We start from the raw sequence: 22,858 nt of genomic DNA, 5'->3' as shown, positions 1-22,858 counted from the left end.
TCATATGTGAAAGTCGTGACTGAAAGACTGGTTTAAACGATGGCAGGTAGTACAAAGTGGCATTTCGGAGCAAGACTCACCCACGTAGATGTCAGTGTAATTATGATGCAATTTCTTTAAAGTTCAAATGTTATTTTGTCGACTTCCTGCATGTTTGTGCATATATGGTGCCTGGAGGCTTCTGTAAGCTGGGTGTTTGCTCTATGCGTGCTAAAGGCTTCATCCTGAATATAATTAGGGATTCTTTTTAAGCTTGTTTTTAAAGCTGGGTGTAATCCCCATCATGCTCTCTGTTTCATCCCGGTGATGTCTATGCCATCTCTCTTTCTCTCTGGCAATGACCTAAAATAATTGAGGGGCTGAGACAACATAGAGCCTGACGTTTCTGGGTCGGTGCTGAGGCAGATTCACACAGTATATGGCCCCCAACCCAAAAAGAGACGGCACAGCAACAGAGAGGAGGGACAGCCAATAAATGCTTGACTTTGGCATCAACAACACACCAACCACAGCACAACATTGTGAGTGAGTGTGCAGCACCATTTTACTCTTATCAGAAAATAAATAGACAGACACCCTTTTCACACTATAAACCATGGAAAAAAAACATTGCATGAAAGCATCGCTGTATCACACCATGACCACGAGAGAGCTTTATCATCAGTTGGCAGTGATAAGGCTACTCATATCAGGGACTAACAATAGAGGTTTGTGAGGAGCTTGCAGGCAGACATGTAGCATGATGAATATAGGCCACTGAGATGCATGTTGCACATGTCTGCTGATGGTGCGGGGCTGCATTTATCCACTGAGCTCCATTCAAAGTCATGCTGTGTTGATTGAGTTACATCACGGAAAAAGTGGATAATTTGGTACTCTACAGAATGTTATCAGCCTGTTAATAATTAGAAAAACTAGATTACATGAATTTAAAAGTAAAACATGCAGGAGCAGTCAGTTGCTGTTTATAAATGCACCAGAAAAAGTGTTCATTTTTTAGTCTAATTCAGAACGTTGACTACCGACACACTGGGTTGGTAAAGCGCCCCAGGTGACGACTGCAGCGAAATAATGAGAAAATAAGAAAATACAGGCAGAGCACAGGGTCTCTGTGAATTAGGAGTAGGGATATTAATAATTAAACACTAATATCTTGATTGCTGTTAAGAATTTAGACAATTACAAATGTATCAACCAATAAAAAATGTTTTATGAGCTCACCAGTTTCTCTCATGATTTGGTTTGGTTTACCAAAGGACCCTTTTGACACTGTTTTCAATTATTTATTGAGTAAGAAAAGGCAGACAAGAGTAGTGAGAGCCTTATTGTTTTGCTCTGTTCATTTAAAACAAAAATGTTTCACATAACTAATGTGCAGCAAGAATTACTTAAATAAAGCTTAAATTGAGAAAAAGACCTGCATCTGGTATCATCATCAATTACTCCTATGAACATTTTCTCAATCAATCAATTAGTTGCATAGAAATAAAACAATACCCAGCTTCCTGGTAGGCCTAATGATCCTTTATTCAGTCATGGGTTATATTTCATGATAATCAATTAGTTGTTTGGTCCATAAAATGTCAGCGCATGGTGGAAAATGTTGATCAGTGTTCCCCAAAGCCCAAGGCAACATCCTCAAATGTCTCATTTAATCCAAAACCCCACAAATATTCAGTTTACTGTCATAGAGGAGCAAAGAAGGAAGAAAATATTCACATTTTAGAGGCTGAAATCTTAGAACTTGGACATTTTTTCTTAAGTAATGGATTAAAATGGATTAACAAAATAGATGGCAATTAATTTAATAGTTGACTAGCTGATTAATTGACTAATCATGTAGCTCTAAAGGGGTTGATTGTTTAATCATCATTAAAATGTTGCAACCCTACTTAAGATATAGATACCACCACACACTTCTACTGAATCATAAGTGATTATTGTTGAGGGACATTGTTTTATGTGTCTTCACCTTGTTTTTTTTAAGGAAAATCCTGCATAGTATGCCTTTTAAAAATAACCAATGGGTCTTGCAGGTTATAACACCGACATGAAGTATAAGAGATTTATGTGCCAGAAAGACAGCAAAACAATATTTCAGTATGAAAATATTGGGCTCAAAGGAAATTTAAAAAAAGCCATAAATTCCGATAAGATCATTATGAACTCACTGACAGCCAAACACGCAGGAGGGCATGAAAGGCAGTTTTTACAGCTCTACTTTGCGAAGGCTTATTACATTTATCTGACAGATAAAAGCACATGTAGAGTCCCACTGACCACATCAGTGTATCGATCAGCAACCGGACCTCAGTGTCGCTGTATGCGACAGCTGGCAGCAGACAGACAATGCAGTCTGCTCACATACACACACACAACACTCTACAATGGCCACGTTTCTCCGTCGGAAACAAAAACTAGGGCGGATGTAACCGACACACACACACATACAGTAACGTACGGTCGGCTATCAAACACACAACTGTGGTAATAAAATCTGAGCTCTGTGTTGATAACGTTGCCAAACACTGTGGGGTGTTGCGTTTACGTGCTGTGAATCAAATAGCTCAGCATTAACGTTCAACAAATTGCTGTTTGTCAGACAGTGAATGGCACAGCTCAGCAGGGAGCTGATGACAACCACAGGCCGAGCAGACGTTTTCGCTTTGCGGCAGCTCAGTCAGGACCGTGCCGCTCCTGTCTGTCTCCCTGTCTGTCTGTCTGTCTGTCTGCCTGCACGTTCAGAAAGTCTATTATCAAAAAGAGGCGGTGTTGTCGTTACCTTTTTGATCTTTTCATCATGGCCCCTGTCACAAAACTAGTTTTGTAGCTCGGCAGCACGGTCCAGTAGTAGTTTTGGTCAGACATGGTGATGGTGGTGACCGATAAATCCACTCCAAAATGTGAGAATTATCCTTTTGTTACAGCGGGAGCATCATGTTTAAAACAGTCTCTCCTGTGGAGTTGTTATTGCTGGTGGCGGTTAGGCCAGCGGTACGCAATGTCCAACGGCAGAAACTCCATTCAGCTTCGGTACAAACTGACCACAGACCCACGACACGGCAGCTCGGTGGTGATGAGGGACAGTTACGGCCATGTCCGCTCTGCTCCCGCTCCCTGTCACCAGAAAACTCCCAAACACAGTCCGTGATCAGCGGGACGCGGCATTATCTGGTGGTATCTTCGCCAAAATATAAAGAGTCAGTGATACAAACTTTCCAGCAGCAACGCCGCACCGCGCAGCCGCAGTAGCGCGCGCCTGAGGGAGGAGGCACTAATGATGCCTTCAAGCACTGTCGGAAATATTGTGTTAAGCTTGAGAACACGTGAACCACCCACCGAAAACCAGAAAGAAGACAGAGAAATTCTTAATTACTAGGAACACCGATTTTGACACACTGGTTACATGCCCGCAGCTTAATATCTTTTAAAAATGAAGACATGTAAAACGTGCACAGGGAGTTGTATCTATAATTTTCAGTTGTGTGTCTTACGAGTAGTCGTGAATGTTGCATTTTTGTCATTAGGGAACATTGAGATCCTCGTGATTTTCATGGATTTCAAGGACTGTAAAGCACATGTTCCCAAGTATTCAAACAATGTTCTTAAATTTGAGAACCCAGTCATTGTTAATGATAAGACTGAAATTCTCCATCCATCCATCCATCCATTTTCTGCCACTTATGCAGCATATAGGAGTGGGAGTCTGGGTATCTCGCAATTTGATTCAATTCTGATTCTGTTTTTTTGGTGTCCAATTTGATTCAGAGTCAATTCTTGATTGAATGAATGGGAAAGGGGGCACAGTCTCCAGTCTCTTGCTCCAATTTCACTGAATTACAATATGAAACATAGCTGACAATTGCTGTAAATGGTCTACTGCCTTTTTATTTTAAAAAAGTTATCTGCATTTATTAATAAATTAAATAATTTGAAAGCTTCTGCCAGTCTACTGTCTGTATGAGAATAGCAATTAACATTATGTCACCTGCAGTGGAGAGCAGCATCTCTGCTGTTAGCTCATCACATTACATAGACTTATTACCTTTACTATATTGGTTTAAAGGACCAGAGTGTAGGATTTAGTTACATCCAATAGTGAAACAGCAGATTTCAACCAATCTCACCAAACCACTTAATTTTTCCACAGACACGGCACAAATCTCTACTGAAATATTTGTCAGAAACCATAGACTTTTATGAATAATATTGTAATATTATAATGAAGTAAGCTCTTTAAAGGAAATTGCATATTTTGTCAACTCACTCATACAGGGTGCAATGCCAAAGTTGTGGCTTTTAGCCCGCAGAAATAGTCCCCTTGATTTACCTAAAATAAAATTTCCTTGTTTGTCTCAGACACCTTGCGGGGGAAAAAGCACAACGTGAGCAGCACAACTCTTTAAATCTGTCATCTGTGATCTGCTTGTAAGCAATCCTCATATGTCGTCTGAGTCATCGAGACAGCGAAACCAGCCCGGCTTAATCTCTTCCCTATAGACAGAGGGAAAGTCCCAGAGCAGGTTAGAGTCAGTAAAGAGACTGATGTTGTTGTTCTGACTGTGGCACCTCCTGCTTCAGCTGAAGACTCTCAAGGTAGTTCATTGATTCTGTGCACGTGTGTCACTCCTCTGTTGATATGAACTGTGACTGTTACTGTTCGGTGTAAAATTCCCATTAATCATCAGCTGATCACTTTTGGATTCTGTACAGGAAAAACATGTAGAAAATAAACAACTACCAATGAGCAGTTACTTGTAAGAGCTGGCTCAGCTTGTTTGCTCAGTTCACATATTTTAAAACACAATCACATGGACACCAGTGCTGCATCTGAAATTCAATGTTGTTTAGTGAGCTAAAACAGTATGAAATCTTTTAGCATATTCGAAAACCTAGTATGAAATCAATAGAATGCAAGGTGCATACTGTTTCTGGAGAAATATTACACTATGCAAGCACTGGACCACTGGAAAATATATCCCACAATGCAATGCAGTAGGGATGACAACTGCAACAACATAACAGACAAGGGTGGACAGCAATCAAGGCAGCTCTGTGTAACATCAGTAACGCCTCACATGGTTTCACTTTGATCGGTGTAATATATTCTTTTAAATTAGTTAATTGTTGTTAATGGTTACCATGGTTGCACATCCCCAGCCAGTGAGGAGGCTCTCAGGAAGTGATGTGCTGAATAGTGCATCCAAAAAGAATCACACTAATGTTTGTTTACGCAAAAGTATGTGGAACGATTGTATACATTTTGGGTAATGTGCATTTCTGAGCATGCAGCACAACTCCTGGTTCATGCTCTTGCAATAGCACTGACTACTGCAACTCCTTACTTGCAGGCCTTCCTGAATGCACATTCAAACCTCTACAGATGTTCCAAAATGTGGCGGCATGTCTTGTTTTCAGTCAGCCAAGAACAGCACATGTCATTCTGCTGTCAGATCGCTCCAATGGCTCTCAGTCGCTGCCCGCATCAAATTCAAAACCCTGACACTCATCTACAAAACAGCAACCAAAATCGCACCGGCCTACCTGAACTCCCTCATCCAGGTCTACGCTCCCTCCCGCTCACTGCGCTCTGACAAACAAAGACGCCTGATTCAACCACCACAACAGGGCCCAAGGTTGCTAGCTAGACTCTTCCAGTTTGTGGCTCCCCGATGGAACTAAGTTCAATCAGCAGAGTCCCTCTCAGTCTTTAAGAGAAGTCTCAAGACCCAGCTCTTTCGCAAACACCTTTGCACTTGATTGAGTGCACAAGACATATACATATATATATTCAATCCAACGCATCTTATGCACTCTGTGCACATTGCCACTGGCACTGCCTGTAGGCACCTCGTCCTGTCAGACTTTCACTTTTCCAGCTGTAGTAGATGCTAACTTACCAGCTAATGGCAGCTAACAGTAGCGTTCACTAACAGTAGGTAATGGTACTACTTGCTAGCAGTAGTGTCAGCTAACAGTAGCTAACGGTCGTGTTAGTTAACAATAATGTTGGCTAACTTTAGCAAACTTTAATCCATATGACAGTTTGTTGCTTTTACAAAAGACTTTGTCTGCTATCTTAGCCCACTCTCTTTCTCTTATCTCCCAAGTTAGCGTTGAACAAAGAACATCTTTAAATTTTTATAGAGATGCCAAAACCTCTAACTCATCTGTCTTGAAGTTAAGTGCCTGTTGTTGTTGTTGTTGTTGTTGTTGTTGTTGTTGTTTTAGCTTTTTTGTAGGTTGTTTCAATGTATGTTTCAGTATGTTTGAAAAAACGCTTCAGTAACAGTAGCTAACAGGAATGTTAGCTTACAGTGGCTAACGATAGTGTACAGATACCAACAACTGTAACTGATCTGTCATGAAGTTAAGTGCCCTTCATTGCTTTTGTTTCATTTTAAGACTTAAGGTAGAAAAATTCTGTAATATGGCACCAAATTTAAAATGGTGAAAATTCAGATATTTAATGTATATTCACATTAGGGCGGAATAAACAAATGGGTGAGTTATATTTATTGATTCTCACATACTGAGAAGGCTGCATGCAAACAGTAAGTCTTCTACGGTTTTTGCACCTTGTCTCTATATCTGTGCTCATCCTGTCTCAGTTTACATAAAACCAGTCTGAGCAGTGAGACCGCTCTGACTTTGAGGCAATAAGCAGCTTCATAAGGCCTTGCCTCTCAGGAGAGGGTGAAGTAAACGTATACTGGTGTGAGATATGACATGCATGCACAAGAGAGCTGACAAGTGACAGACACCTGGCTGGTCTGGTTTGATGAGGAGATGGAGGTTGTCAAAGGAGACACAGACACACACAGTAAGTCGGTTAATAATACTTACACATTTCCCCTGCGAGGAAGACTCAGTTCTTTCTAGAAAAAAGAAGAGATGTGAAATATTGAAATTAAAATATTTTCATAAAACACCATATTATTCATTGTGACATTGCTTTGAAATGCAGATGTCAGGTATTGCTGTCTGAGCAGAGAGCGATGTTTATTGTTTGGCTAGAAGGTTTCCTCACAAATCAATATCCTTTATTTATAAAAGATCTGTTCTCATTTTGAACATGTTCCTGCTGTTATGAAAACACACTCTGCAGAATAAACAGGGAGAAATGACAAGAATTTTGCAGGCACTTCACATTCAAAACATGTTTACAAAAATAAGGTTACAGCAGTTTCTCAGATGGATTTCCCTGAATGCTTACTCCTCTCTGTCACACCCACTTATCTTCCTTGCGGTGCACTGTAAATATCATTAGCTGCAGTATGGCCTAGTTTCTTGCATGACAAGTGGGTCTTCAAGCCATTCAATACTGGCAAGGATACAAATCCTCACTATAGCCCATGGCTACCGGGCTACTTTGAGCTCAGGCAACTGCAAAACTGCCCATGCCAATCAGGATTTGAAGGACAGGGAGGGGTGACCGAGAGAGCTTGTGCACAAAATCATTTTCAGGCTACCTGCACTGATTTATTTAATCCCCTCCATGTTTTTAGACAGTCTATTTTGGAAAGTGACTGACTGATGTCAAATAAGGCTGCAACGATTAGTCAGTTAATTGATTTTTCAGCAATATGTCACACATTTGCTGGTTCTACCATTTTAAATGTAAAGATTTGCTGTTTTTCTTTGTTATTTATGACCGTAAATAAAGGTTTTGGATTGCTGGTCAGACCAAAAAAGTTATTTTAAGGCGTCACTTTTGGCGCTAGTAATTGTAATAAGCATTTTTTCACATTTTATAGACTTAACGATTAGTTGATTAACCGTGAAAATAATCAGATTAATTGATAGTCAAATCGTTGGTAATCGTTGGTTGCAAACAAACAAACAAAGTGAATAAAAACCTAATAAAATACCTAAATAAGGACATTTATGCAAAGACATTATTTTTTATCATCATACTTGAAAGTGATAGCACACCTCAAAATAAAATCTAAGAAAAATACACATTAACCCATTTAGACTGTTTTGGTGTGAGTTGCCAAGTTTTAGAGACATTGATTCAAGAATATTCAAGATATTTGAATAAACTCAAAAGCAGCGTCTCTTTGCAAAATCATAACCCGGTTATTCAAGAAGCAGTTTAACGTAGGAACTATTTTCTTTCTACCATAGAAAGATATGTATGCACTTATGAATTTAGGGGTGAACTATCCCTTTAAGCTTCATCAGAACATATCATTTTGTCTAACAGTACAATTATTCACATTATGTTACGTCTTTTTAAACCACAGCATGAAAGCAAACCTGAATAAATTCACCATTATTCATCATGTTCATTATTATTAGTATAATGACAGGGCTGCACTTAAATCTAAATTGCAGATGGATGTCAGGTGGAAAAGAAGCCAATTACTGTACATTATAACTGAATGGAAACACCCAGTTTGGACTGAGTCTTTCATCACAAACCCACCATCACCTCCTGGGGAAACAAAGCAGCTTTCACTACTTCATTTATGCTCAAAATATACACATGAATGAACTGGTAAAGGGAGGGGAAAAAAAAAAAAAAAGAAAGATCACTTCATTATTCCTATTCTGGACATTCCTGAGTAATAAACGTGGCACCCGGGAGAAGATTAAAGGGATGTTTCTGCCAATCATCCAGGAACCCTTTGGGTTTTTCATGCTCCTATCACCAAGGCAACCAGATTCACCAAAGCGCCAATGGAGAGCTCCAAAATAAACACATTAGAGGAGACAGTGGGATCAGATTAATTACATTATGTGCACTCATGATGGTGCCATCGCCTGTTTTAATGAATGGACATGAGGAAAAATATCAATAAACACTTCACATCGATGTTGCACAGGCTAATTATCAGGAGAAAGAATAAAGAAATTATAAATATTGATTTGGTTTAATGAAAAATACTCTGTAACGAAGCGGACCCGAGGCAATTCCTGGAGAAATCCATCGTATCGTCGCCAATGGCTCATCATCTTCATCATCTTCATCATAGCTGTCATGCAGTTAGCCTGGAAACAACCTCATCATGTGCTGTCATGTCATGTCAGCGCGTGTTTACCTGCAGACCGCGACGTCTCAGGATGTTCGGCTCGTCCATCATTGAAGACAATAAAAAAAGCCTGCGGTCAGTCAGCCCATACTGCGCTCCTCCGTCCTCTCCACGGGAGCGTGGATAGAGTCCTGCTCGCTGCTGCTGCACCGACACAACCACCACCACCACCACCACCTCCTCCTCCTCCTCTTCCTCCTCCTCCCCGGGGCGAGCTGCACGAGCGGCCACGAAATGGTTGTCACTTCTTCAGCTCTGATCACCTGATCAGGAGGGGAGGTGGGAGGTGGGGGGTTAGTTAACCCACGACTCAGTAATGAAGTAAGAAGGCGTGTTGACCCCACCTTCTTATTGATGTTTTGTGGCCAGTTGTTCTGGTTTTACTGTGTGTATTTGGCATTTTCAGGTCACTGAAGTACACAAAACATTTCATGTCCTGTCAAAAATCTCCTCAGTTTTTATTATCTCAAATTATAATGAGAAACTGGAGGAGTCCAGCTGAGCCTTCATCTCAGGAATGATTCACAGAGTTGGCAAAATATGAACAAATATCTTTAAACCTTAAAGACAGGACTCAGAAATATATGGTGGTGAATGTGGACAGATCTTGAGGTAAAAACAATAATATTTACATTCTTAATGGGACTGACAATTACTCTGCTGATTATAAATTAGATTATGGTGCATACAAATGTAGAAATAATAATTTTATTGATTTGATATTTGATTTTGTTTTCTTTTTTGGTGGTTAATTTGCTTTTTGAATGCTGAAACACATTATAACATTCAAAAATTGGGAGTAAAAATAACAATGGGCACTTAACTTCATGACAGATCAGTTAGATGTGTTGGTATCTGTACACTAATGTTAGCTAACACTACCATTAGCCACATTTAACTTACATTACTGTTAGCTACTGTTAGCTAACTGTATCATTAGCCTCTGTTAGCTAGTAAGTTGGCAATTACTACACATGGAAAAGCAAAAGTTAGGGCAGCTTTACAGTTTTCCCAAAGTTAGGAAAGTTAATTTAACATTTTGGGCAGCAAGGATGGTTGTGTCATACATATTTCTTTTCTTCCATTAGCAACTGACACTATTTTTCTCATCTCACTAAGTTAAACCATTTTGCAGCCGTTGTTTTTTTTGTTTTTGTTTTTAACATCCTGACCCTACACTGAAATATAAAAAAAATAGCAAAAACAATGATGGACATTTCACTTCAAGACATATAAGTTAAAGGTGTTGTAGAGAAATCAAAAGATGTTTTTTGGGGGGATTTCACAACAATGCTAACTCGGAAGAGTTGTCAAAAGAAAGAGAGTGGGCTAAGATAGCAGACACATTTCCACCATAAATGGCATCCACTGCGGAAAAGCAGCAAAAAGATCAAGAGGTTTGGGTCGGGTTGAGCCTTATTTCTCACATATTTCACAGGCTCATGTTGGGTTTGGGCTGTACGATATTTATTTATTTTAATTTGTCTTCCCAATTTAATCATGGACAGTTTCCCCGCAGTATTGTCCCTGTCACTGAAAACTCTTTTTGATGCAGTTTGTTCAGAAAAATGTGGGACTGTAATCGGGTTCAGGGAGAAATATGCTAATGAAGGTCGGGTTTGGATCGGCTTTGGACAGAATTTTGTCAGCATTGGGCCTCGACCGGCTAAGCTTTTCAGGCACGATGAAAGCGTTATCTGCAATGACTTCTCTCCTAAATCAGATCCTGACCCTAATTACCATGGTAGTTTCTACAATATGGCCTCAGTACACTAAATCCCTCAGGAACACATCCAATCCACTCATTCCCATATGCTGTGCAACATGCAGGCTGTTAATCTACTATGCGCCCATCATGTAAAATAACACAATGTCTGTCTGGCGGATTAAAACCTCACCAGAGAGGATGTGGAACAATTGTGCTTTGAAGTGAAGCTTGAATAGCAGTGATTGATCCGTGTCTGTCACCCAGTGTCACCATGATGTGTTTTTTCCATACACAACAATGGTTAGTTCTCTTGTCCTGCGCCGTCACATGTCCATTTATGTAAGCAAGAGGGATGTGAACCCTTTATTGTTCCCTTGTGAAATTCACTGTCTACCAAATGCAGCTTCAAGTGTTTGAAATCAAGCGTCTACAGATTTAAGTGCATCTGGCTGAGCTTGTGATGCGTTTTCAAGATTTGTTTCAAGTGACCGCATTGTGTGAAATGCATCTGTGACTAAATGCATGATGTGTGATATATGAATAGAAAACAATTCTTAAGTAATAGCAAATAATTTAGTTTTTTCCACTGTTTCTCTCACTTTTTCTGGTCTGGGTGTGGGATCATCTGTCTTTCTGTCTTTCTGTCTTTCTGTGATTGCTTCATGTACAACATGGCTTGTTTTTTCCTGGTTTTGGATTGTTGAATCACTTCACTGTATAAAGTATCAATAAAATAATAGTATAAAATATATAAAATATATATTTGATAATTTTTTTCTATGAAGGCTATGTATTTCATGCATTATAACTAACGTTTACTGCATTATAATGTAAATATTATTATAAGGCTCCATAATAACAATGCATGACAACTTGCAACAATTTTTGTAAAGTATTATAAGTAGAGCATCAAATTAGAGTTTTGAAATTTAGAACACATTTTGCTTAAATTTTATTAATCTTGTTCAAATGGTTGGTGGCACAACTCTTACACCAGATAAAAATATATGGTAACACTTTCTATGAATGTAATTTGTGTAACACATTATAAGCATATTCACAAGACATTTTAATGCATTTATAAGGCTTTATGAACCTCTCCATAAATACACGATCATTCATAATCATGCAAGGCATTTTATTCCAATGTTTATTAGGTATTATAAGTAGTGGATGTGATATGGTATAAGTTCAGAATTCATATGCTGTATACCTCCATGCCAAAGTGACAAAAGTGTTTGAAAGAAGTTTCTGAGTCCTGGTGCATTATAACCACCATAACAGTAGAAACAGGGCACTTGATTCAAACCAGTAGCAGTAAAGCTATGACTCAGCAACCATAAGGTTACTATTGGTTTCCAGTGCTGTTCTGGAGTTTCTGAGGATGGCGGGCTGAGGATTGCAAAGCTGCGTTTTGCAGATGATGTGGTCCTGATGGCATCACTGGTCTGTGACCTCCAGCACTCACTGGATCGGTTCGCATCCGAGTGTGAAGCGGCTGGGATGAGGATCAGCACCTCTAAGTCTGAGGCCACGGTTCTCAGCAGGAAACGGGTGGATTTTCTAACAGGGAATGAGTCCTTACCCCTTGTGAGGGAGTTCAAGTATCTCGGGGTCTTGTTCTCGAGTGAGGGATCAATGGAGCGTGAGATGGGCTGAAGAATCGGAGCAGCGGGAGCGACATTGCATTCTGAGAGAGCTGATCTTCGCTTCTACTCTCACCTGTGGTCATGAAGGGGTCATGACCAAAAGAACGAGATCGTGGTTACAATTGGCCGACATGGGTTTTCTCTGGATGGTGGCTGGCATCTCCCTTAGGGACAGGGTGAGCAGCTCAGTCATCTGTGAGGGACTCAGAGTAGAGCCACTGCTCCTTTGTGGAGAAAGGAGCCATCTGAGGTGTTCGGGGATCTCGTAAGGATGGACCTGGTCGCCTCCAGGCACGTCCAGCTGGGAGGAGGCCACGGGGCAGACCAAGGACTAGGTGGAGGGATTATATCTCCACCCTGACCTGGGAACACCTCAGGATCCTCCAGTCAGAGCTGGTTAATGTCGCCGGGGAAAAGAGTGTCAGGGGTCCCCTGCTGGAACTGTTACCTCCACGACCCGACTTCAGATAAGTGGCTGAATATGGATGGAGGGAACTTTAGCCAGTTATAAAGACACATAGAAAACTGACATGATAACATTTTACATATTCTATCTTTTTGAAATGGAATCTTATATATTCAATAAAACACTATCACATGAGTATATCTACATAGATCAACCCTATATTTTTAAGGTAATTAGCAACTATATGGTAGTTTTAAAATCACTTTGGCATGGAGGTATGAAGCATTATGAATGCTGAACTTAAAATACATTATGTCCACCGTTTTATAAACTTTGTAATAAGTTGTCATGCATGATTATGAACATTTTTTAAAGCCTTATACAAGCATTATAATGTCTTATGTATGTGCTTATTATGCATTATAGACATGATATTCATAAAAAGTGTTATCATATTTTTTTATTTGGTGTAAGAGTTTCACCACCAACCATTTGAACATGTATTTGGAGCAAAATGTATTATTTAATGGCAGGTGTTGCATCATGTATTTTGAGTTATTGCAGTCTTAATACCAACAAAGAGAAGTAAAATTGTCATGTGAAGTTTTTATTTTAAATCTTATTGCAGAAAACTTTCATTTTGTGGCAAAAAAACAAAAAAAAACAAACAAAAAAAAAACAAAAAAAAACTGCAGAAACAATCAGTAAAGTCCATGTTTGCTCTAAGCCCTGATAGCATCAGTGTTTTTTGTTTCTGCGTTGTTTCTGTCTTTTTGCAGATGAGTGTTTACATGTATCTGGTGTATTTCCTTGTCCTTTCATCTCTTCTTGTCAACAAGCGTGATATAATCTAAAAGTTATATTCAGCATCTTACAAGGAAGTGATTGTATGAGGAAGAGTTCATGTGCTCTTACTGCTGCTGTATTTGTCTGACTCGTTTTGCTTGTTTTAGAGGAACTTTTTTTTTCTTTAAATGACCATCTGCACAAATGTCCTTTTATCTCTTTTCCTTCACTGGACCGATGATGGAGTTTGGAGCTACAAAAGGACAGACTGTAAAGTCATCATCCTTTTGTCATGCTGTCCATGTTATCTAGTGCAGGTCATCTTCAAATAGTCCGGGCTCATTAGTGGAGCCAGTCAGGCATGAAAGTCAACTCTTCCTCTTTATACTGCCCTCTCTTTTTTTTTTTTTTTTACAGTCATTTGTGTTCCTTCTCACTCTGTATCTCCGATCTTAATCTCACTGATACTTGTTTTATTCCACTGTGAGGCTGAAAGGTAAGAGTAAGTTTTTACTCTGTGAACTGGAAAAAAAGAATAATCATCATTATTCTTCCAGAAATTCCCTCTATATGAAATGTCCACATGCACACACATCATACTCATATTTCTGGCCTTTCTGGCCTCTGGAGAACAATGGATTCCCTCTTCTACTCAGCTTCATATGAGGTTCATAATAACATTACGTTTTCTAGGCTCCTTCTGCCTTCTCTGGCTATACTTGAGCTGATTTAATCTGTAATATAGCTCCAAGACCACTAGAGGGAGCCATGGAGCTATATGTCTATTTATGTTTTAAACCTGTAGATGACCTTTTATCCTCTCCTCTGCCAGTTCTGAGAGTGATTCAGTTCATTGTGAATTGTCCCTTGGAACATAGAGCTCATTTTCTCCGCCTGTTTGTGCGTTTATTTGCCACTGACATGTTCATCTACGTCGGCAAAAAGTCAAAACAGAACCAATGTGCAACTAAAACCATTAAGCTGCTGCAAGCAGGCAAGTGCAAGCAAACATTTTCTAGCTGCAAGCAGTTTAACCAGCTCTTAGATTGTTTCATTGAATTTATTTTTGAGGGTTGCAGATGTAAACAGGGGTGGTTGCATTGAGGTTCGTGCGAGGGCCCGTCCAGACAGCAGGCCCCTAAAAAGGGTGTTGCCATTTTGGAAATACTACTGTGTTCAAAGAAGACCTCATGTTAATTAACAAATGTGTCATTGTGCAACTGAAAAGGCATCCGTCATGGTTTTAATTTGTACATTTTTGGTGAAATAGTCAATAGTAATCTATAACAGAATTCTTTTCTTAGGCTACACAAACTATAAAAACTCAAAATAAACTATAAAAAAATCAATCAGTGAATAATTTCTTTGGTATTTTGTCATTTGCAATGATGATTGATGTTGTTCAATGGGAAGTGTATCCATGTTTCTGATAGCTTTCTCTTTGACCTCTGTCTTTCCCAATACAACAGCTTTAAGGCCCAGTCACGCATGCACACATTCATGTCCTTTCGCTTCACAGCCTCAACCAACAGCAAAGACGTCACTTTGACTGTCCAACACGCCGCTGGTAAAATAGGACTAATGGTGTGTGTCTGTGTGCTTCATAACTAGCAACTAGCATGCACTTACCTGACACGCCAGATGGTTTGTTACACGGAAACATCTGGGAAGCCGTCCACAGAAACTGTTTGGAAAAGGGCAGGCTCTTTCAAAAATTGGCTTGCATCACCTCTGGTGTGGACACAAACAGACGGCTTGGAGCCTGGCGAGATGGATTCTCGCATGATTGTGTGATCTCACAAATCCAGCTGCCTCGCAAGGTAAAGCGTGCACTCGCTCCCATCGTAGTAGCATGGAAATAAGTATAGAACTGGGGCCTGTCTACTGCACATCACTGGATGTATAACTACACAAGAAAAAGCAAAAGTAACTTTAAAAAAAAAACATTATAGGTTTTTAAAATTGTTTACTATCCCATCAGGTGACCGTTAAGCTTGGGAACATGAGATATGTTCCCATGAAGGGATCCCAACCCCGAGGTTTGAAGCCACTTTACTGTCATGCGAACAATGAAATTGTTTTCATCTTTATCTGTTTTTAAGTGAAGCATTTCTGTCAATTACAAGTGTACATGATGAAATGTACTGTTATCATGAGGAAACGTCTTCTTCTCATGATGACTAAACAAGCCTGTGGTTTTTCTCCTCCCTTTCTCTCTACCTCTGACACGACAGCGGGGATTAAAAGAGAAGAAGAAGACGCAGCAGAGGGGAGAGTGAGAGTCTTACATGACAGCTTAAACAACAGCACCAGTTTGAATGAGTCACTTTACACCTTTCACACACTTTCAACTTGTAAAGTAGGCTCACCTGGCAGAGCACATGATTGTTTCATCACCTCAGTGACTCACCGCTCAGAAATTCACACACACCACACGGTCAAAGGAGCTCTGGCTCTTTTTGATATTTGGAACTTCTTCACATCTTCAAATGTAGTCCTGGCTTTTGAATTGGGGAAATATTCATTAGGTTGGGACAAAATGTTCCCAACCTTTTTGGCCTGCGGCTACGTCCAAGCCTTGTATGTCTAAGAACTGTGAGAAGATCAACCAGAGTGATGTTCCCTTAATTCATTTTCTGTTTTGTTTTCATTGTAATAGTTCTTAGTCATAAAGAGGAAGCAGTGTGTTACATATAAAGAGCAAATATTTGAGAAAAGTTAGTAAAACCTAGAGGAGTGCACTCTGTAAAATGCGGATCTTGCAACCTGAAGAAAAATATTCTGATGTAACCCCACTGCAATGACTTTAACGACATATTTCTCCCATTTTCTTCTGATTTAACTTCATGTAACTAACTATTCTCCAGCACCGCTCGTATCCTTTTATCCCTGTAATTAGCATATGAAATCTTGAGATATGGCCAAAATCATGTTCTGTGAGATCAGAGTGATCTTTTACCATCACAATTTAATCAGTTCATCATTGAGTCCAAGTGGACGTTTGTACCAAATTTGAAGAAATTCCCTCCGAGGGTTCTTGAGATATCACGCTCATGAGAGTGGGATGGAAGTCAGGTTATGGTGACCTTTGACCTTTAACCACCAAACTCTAATTGGTTCATATTTTTTTGTATCTCAGTGACTTTTTTGTTTGTACAGGCATAACAAAAGATTTTGCAAGGTTCTTCAACAATTGAGAATCACAGAGATCCTTCAGCATACAGCTGCAAATATGCAAAAAAAAAAAAAAAAAAAAAAAAAAAGGCTGATCGGTCCAGCAGTATGCAAGATTGATTGTGGATCAGCTCTAGGTCTGCTCACGCGTGCACACACACACACAAGCACACACACACCTGGCATAAATAATAACTGTAATTTTGTGCAGCAGAGGTGTTTTTCATTTTTTTTGTTGGTAATCGTGCAAACCCTCTCTTGAAACCCCCATCAAAATTTAATGCATAATTTATGACATTTAATGTGATTTGTCACTCAGATTTAATTATGTTTTATTTCATTTTTGTTTCTTTGTTCGTGTTACTTAACAGGGATAACGTACAGTCACTGGCTGCCCCAGAGTTAGCTAGATAGCTCAGTTTTATCAGCAGTCCCTGGGCTGGTAAACCCACCAAAGAGAATAAACATTGCATCATACAAAACTAAAATCTCTTTCCATTTAAAGTATTGACATTGTTAATTTTATGGTTGCTTTTTATGGCTTTGTAGTTCTGTGATGCTCATTTTTATTGTTTTATTATTCAGTGATATTATAGTGCAAATATTAACATTTAATTTAATTTTTATTAACCCTCTTATGACTCAACCGTTTTACTATCTGGCTGCTGAAAGGTCATGTTGTACCTCCAACCTCACGATTCGGCACAAATGGTCATACATGTGCTTTTATGGACACTTTCCATAAATGGAAATCTTTATCAGTCAGCAATTGCTGCGGTTGGGAATTCCCTCAGGTGGAAAGAATGGGGTCAAGGACACAGAAGACCTCGTACTGGGACGGGGAAACTATTCTGCAATCAGTGCACTGACCCCATACTTACCGACAGAAGTCAGGATTCTCACATACGGTAATAATGCGACGGCACAGTCGCTGTTTGGCAAAACTCCAGTCACCACTTTTATTGCTGTTTAGCCCCAAAAGTGAAAACGCTGAAAGAACAGGAGTGTTGTTCTTTTGTTCAACTGTAGAGGACAGTAGGTCAGACATGATTTCAGTCTATTTTAATCACTGTAACAAGAGAGAGCCCTTCATCTGATCTCTGATGAGCTCCTTACATCAGTCTGGGGCTGATTTTATTGTAAAAAGACACTATAGATAAACAGGGTTAGAGACTATATAGATAACTTCTTCTTTGTTTATCTCTTTTGTTAACCTTGAGGTATTTCCCCTTTGGGCTGCTTTAGGGAGGGAACGGTGACAAACAGATAATTAACTCCACCTTGTTCTGTCTTTGTTTATTGTATGTTGGCACTTAAGCTGTTAGAACATACAGTACATATTAAAGCTGGATTGTTTCATGGCAGGAAGGTAAAATGAAGAATGTTTTAACTTAAAGCTGCTACAAGGAATGTTCATATTTTGTTGATTTTGGAGGCCGGTGTGGACAAAAGCAGTGGTGTTTTCAGGCCACAAAATATGAAAATAAAATTATATCAATAAAAATCTCCTCCTGCGTCTTTTAAACTGGCTAATATACTACTTACTGTAAATCTGCAAGTGAAAATGTAAACATGGGCTCGTTTCATCGGATTTCACAGGGAATCCAACCCGCTGGCAGATGTTAAGATATAAAACAGAAATATAGAAATAGCCAGTCATCTTCTCGCAGATGGTCTTGTTAACTTATTTCAGTCTCATAGAGGCATCAGTGATAAACTGAGACTGTTTCATAACCAGTTAAAAACTTTCAGTGTCTGTGCTACCTTAAGTTTTTAAGTTGACTGAATTTGAAAAGACAAGTTGAGTAAACAATGGTTCAAGACAAATAAACCTTTATAGTCAAATAAACTAGATATTTATTTAATTGTACTTGAGAAAACACATTCAGTAAGATTAAGATGTTAACAGCTAATTAGCTGTTCCTGTTTCTTATAAACCTAATTTAATGAGTTGACTGAACTCTGCACAGAACTTTGATTCAACTCAAGTTTGTACACATGTACACAAAAACTTTAGGTCCAGTGTTTTGAGTTTAGCCCAACTCAAACCCCCAAAACACAAAGTTTATCTAAAGAAGAAAGGTACAATTCCTAAACAGAATATTGTAGATCAGCAAAACTTAATTTCATTAATTTCAAAACTTAGGAGTTTGATTACAAACTCAAAAATCCAGTGGAGGCAGCTTGAGATTATGAGTTTTCTTACAGTATAATTAAATGAAATGTTAAGTTTAATTAACTCAACTGAATAAAAACTGAACATTTATGTTATGTTTCTCCACTAAAATTATTCTTATTATTATTTATTTATTTTTACAGTGTATAGAGGCCTATATAAGTCCCTCTGGTCTCCTGACCTCTGACCACACTTGGCAGAGTTGCAGGAGAACAAGTGAGAGGCACAGCCTTATAGGGATCAATAAACTATCACATTATCATTATTAACCCTGAAGGAGCTAACTGTAACTGCCCATTGTCTCCCTCCTTAAAGCTGGTCACTGTAAGACATATGGTCATTTATTTGATTAAGTGACGCATAACAATCCTGGTGACGTAGCACGCTGAGGTGCACACCGTGTTCTCGTGACGTAACCAGGTCTCATCCAGAAATCCTTTGATTTTATGTCCCTCCCATCTCTGCTTTCACTGCTCACTATGTGCTGATAAAACTGAAAAAAAAATGCTGTAACTGTAGATAATTTAATTAATTTCACAGGTCAGGTTGTTAACATGTAACACAATGCTGAAAAGTGTTGCCTCATTATGACATGTGGCCCCAGCTGAGCCCATCACAGACTCACCTGACCAACCAGGGGTGTGGCAACACAGAAGCTCTATAAATAAAAGCATGTCAAGAATTTCATTCATGACATGGACAAACCCATCCACTGAGCTGCAGCACTCAGGCTGAACCTACCCAGCAGACTCACCATGCTCGGATCACCCTCGCTCCACCAGCTCGTCTCCTGCACGCTGCTGCTCCTCGTCTCCTTCTCCAGCTCAGGCGAGGGCCGGCCTCACGTGACCCAGGAAGCCTCGCCCGACACGGACAGAGCTGACGCCCAGAGGGCCCTGCTCCTGGAGGCGGTGAAGACGGGGATCCTCAGCTCGCTGGGCGCAGACAGGGAGCCCAGGCCGGCTCAGAAGGCCTCTGAGGAAGACCTGAGGAAGATGTATCGGCTCTACAGGGAAAAACTGAGGGAGATGAGAGGAAACTCCAGCCAGACGACCGGGGAAACCTGGCCGTCCACCATGTCTACTGTGCTCTTCCCAGCTACAGGTGAGACATTTCTTAGACAGGGAGCAAAGTTTAATGACTGATGTGAAAGTTGGAAAGTTTGAGTGGGTGTAGGAAAGAACGTTTCATGACGAGCTAAAAAAAACTTGCAGTGTGGGTTTACGTCTGCAGACAAAAGCTATTGTACCAGTGTGGTTATACTATAAATAACTTATCTCCCTTAAAAAGAAAAAAACAGTGTCTTTGCTACCTTAAAATATTAAGCTGACTGGATTTGAAAGTTGAGGCTATTCTCTGATTTAAAACAAACTTTTCAGATTTTAATTTGAGTTGTACTTGAGAAATATTAAGTTGAATCAATAACTGTTCAGTCATACTGACAAACATCACTAAAAAAAAAAAAAAGATTTCTTTAGAAAAGTCAGTTCTTCATTTTAAAATAGGAACTTACAGCTGTAGCTGCTATTGGAGCAAATATCATGTGTGAAACTGCTCCTACGTCATGAGTGACATTGTTTTCATTATGACAACAAACAGCTGTGACTTATCTTAAAGAGTATTAGAGACACACAGCAAGTTTCCTATAATAAAGAAGAGTCTCAGGAGAGTTTGCTAACATGCTGATCATGTTAATTTAATGAGCTGACTGAAATCAAGTTAATGAGGAAAAGATGAGTTGATTCCACTTTTTTTTTTTTTACAGTGCTTTAGTTCAAAGTTCAAGATTTCCCTCAGCTTTATCTGTGCAGGAGTGATACATATGTGCATGCTTGGAAATAGAATCTGTGGAGATCAAACAGTCCTGTAAACAAAGAAAACACATTCCTGCGAGCTTTTAGAAATCATGAGCGTGACAGGCACACCTCTGATGCACTTTGGACACATGGTTTTAAAAATAACCCAACCAATAACGAGAGAGCATCGAAAATTACAAAAAAAAGGAAATTAGTTTGTGTTTCCTGATGTTTCCTTGTCATAATGTGCCCTAAAATGTACTTTATCAACTTTGGATTTAATGAAACTCTTCTATTTTTTGTGTGTTTTTCTAGTTGAGCTGATAAAAGTGCTTCGGAGGGGAGAACAAACACAGTCGGGTCGTCGCCTGCAGTGGTACAGAGCCGTTTTCCGTAAGGACCCCAACATCCAGAGTGAGCTGACACTCGCTCGGGCTGAGCTGAAGATCTCCAGGCAGGTTTTAGTCAAACCCACAACAGCTCAGCCCGAGACGAGACGAGAGATTAAAGTCAGAGTCAACAGGATGAAGCCGATGAACTCAGCTGCGTGGACACACGACAGCTCACAAGCCAGTGGCAATGTGTCAAGCGCTCGAGACGCGACGCTGGACATCAGCCCTGAGGTGGAGAGGTGGATGGGGACTGATGGTGGTCAGGCGCTGGTCGTGGACGTAGGGATAGGTGTAGACGCCTTTGAGGCAAATCCAATCATTTCTCTGGAGTTAGGCCTCGAAAAGCCCGAGCCAGCGCGGAGGCCGAGGCTGCCCCGCTCCAACAAGGAAGACGACTGCGACGAACGGGGATGGTGCTGCCGGAAGTCCGTCACCGTGTCCTTCAAAGACATTGGCTGGTCGGACTGGGTGGTGGCCCCAGCTGAGTACACGATGCATTTCTGCGACGGCGCCTGCCCCCATAACTACAAGCCTGCGAGCATGCACACACAGGTGAAGTCTCGGCTGCACCAGATCTCCAAGGGCGAGACGCCGCGGCCCTGCTGCGTGCCGGCGGCCTACGAGCCCATGGTGCTCATGCACTACGACAGCGGGGGAAAGCTGAAGCTGACGCCTTTCGAAGACTTGATTGTCAGTACATGTCACTGTGCCTGAGGAGGAAAAAAAAGCATTTCCACTAGAAAAATATGTTACATGTTGCTTACCCAGTGGTTTTCACTGGTTAACTGAAATTAAAATGGCAATTACTTTATTTTGAAGCTGAAAAAAACATGTTACTGCGGCACAAAGCAACTGTGGATCAAGCAGTAGATCTGTTCATTCATGACGTTGCCTTTGAAAATTATTTATGTTCTATTTATGGTCCTAAACTTAATATTATTTCTTTGTGTTTTGTTATTGTTACAGAATATTCTAGTACTTCTTAATGTTTAATTTTATTGTCATTTATTATTTAAAGTACTGTACTGTGTGATGAGGCTCATGGTTTATATATGTTGTCATGTACATTTCAGTAATAAATGTTCTGATTTATTCGCACTGCACTGTTGCACTTGAATATGTTAACATTTCATAATAAACGCATGAGCACAATCTTTTCTCATATTTGTCATTTATTCACAGAGATACTATCAGCCTATGATGGCTTTTAAAGGATGAAACTAAACATATAATTACATAAATAATTATATAACTTCATGCTTCAATTAAAAAAGAAGATAGAATTTAAATTAGAATTTAATTTGTATTGATTGATTTATTCAAATATTCATTCATTCACTTATTAACACATTCATTTGCCTTTTTTTAATAATTTTATTTATATACTTTCAAAGCAGTGAATCAGAGAAATAAAAAGTTATGTTCTGGATGTTTTGCACTGGTTTTGTTCTAAATAAACAAATAAACACGCCCACACCTTCAGACAACTATGAATTTTGTGTTAATACAGCTGAAGCGATCCTCAGTCTGCTCCGCCTGTGTGCGTGACAGAGAGCAGAGGAAAGAGACAGAAACAGTGATGTAAATCTTTGTTTGCTACATTTTTACTGGGGAGCTACACACCACTGACAAACAGGCTAAAGCCCATAAGTGTCCCATGTAGAGCAAAATATGAGAAAGTAAGAAAACACAAGCAGAGTCTCTGCAGATAGAAACACCACCACACTACTAGT

General features: G+C 39.7%; 2 protein-coding genes across 2 annotated transcripts in view; one reads left to right on the top strand and one right to left on the bottom strand.

The window, feature by feature from the left end:
* mast3a (microtubule associated serine/threonine kinase 3a) overlaps nt 1-3,233 on the bottom strand; it is a 34,378-nt gene extending 31,145 nt beyond the window's left edge. The window contains exon 1 of the mRNA XM_084731522.1: nt 2,783-3,233. Coding sequence (XP_084587648.1) covers nt 2,783-2,868 — 86 coding nt within the window. The 5' untranslated portion in view covers nt 2,869-3,233. The remainder of the gene's footprint in view (nt 1-2,782) is intronic.
* Nucleotides 3,234-19,661: 16,428 nt separating this feature from the next.
* On the top strand, nt 19,662-22,218 carry gdf15 (Growth differentiation factor-15). The gene is made up of 2 exons (XM_084732569.1): nt 19,662-20,041; nt 21,049-22,218. The coding sequence occupies exons 1-2, from the start codon at nt 19,693-19,695 to the stop codon at nt 21,837-21,839; spliced, it is 1,140 nt and encodes a 379-aa protein (XP_084588695.1). The 5' UTR covers nt 19,662-19,692; the 3' UTR covers nt 21,840-22,218.
* The last annotated feature ends 640 nt before the right edge of the window (nt 22,219-22,858 follow it).

The sequence above is a fragment of the Lutjanus erythropterus genome, chromosome 12 (genome assembly GCF_056507025.1).
Source record: "Lutjanus erythropterus isolate fLutEry1 chromosome 12, fLutEry1.hap2, whole genome shotgun sequence".
Taxonomy (NCBI): domain Eukaryota; kingdom Metazoa; phylum Chordata; class Actinopteri; order Lutjaniformes; family Lutjanidae; genus Lutjanus; species Lutjanus erythropterus.
This window is presented reverse-complemented; position numbering and strand designations above follow the sequence as displayed.

Coding starts and splice junctions, on each gene's coding strand:
- gdf15 (XM_084732569.1), top strand. CDS start 19,693: ATGCTCGGATCACCCTCGCTCCACCAGCTCGTCTCCTGCACGCTGCTG. Junction 20,042..21,048: donor TGTGCTCTTCCCAGCTACAG/GTGAGACATTTC, acceptor GTGTTTTTCTAG/TTGAGCTGATAAAAGTGCTT.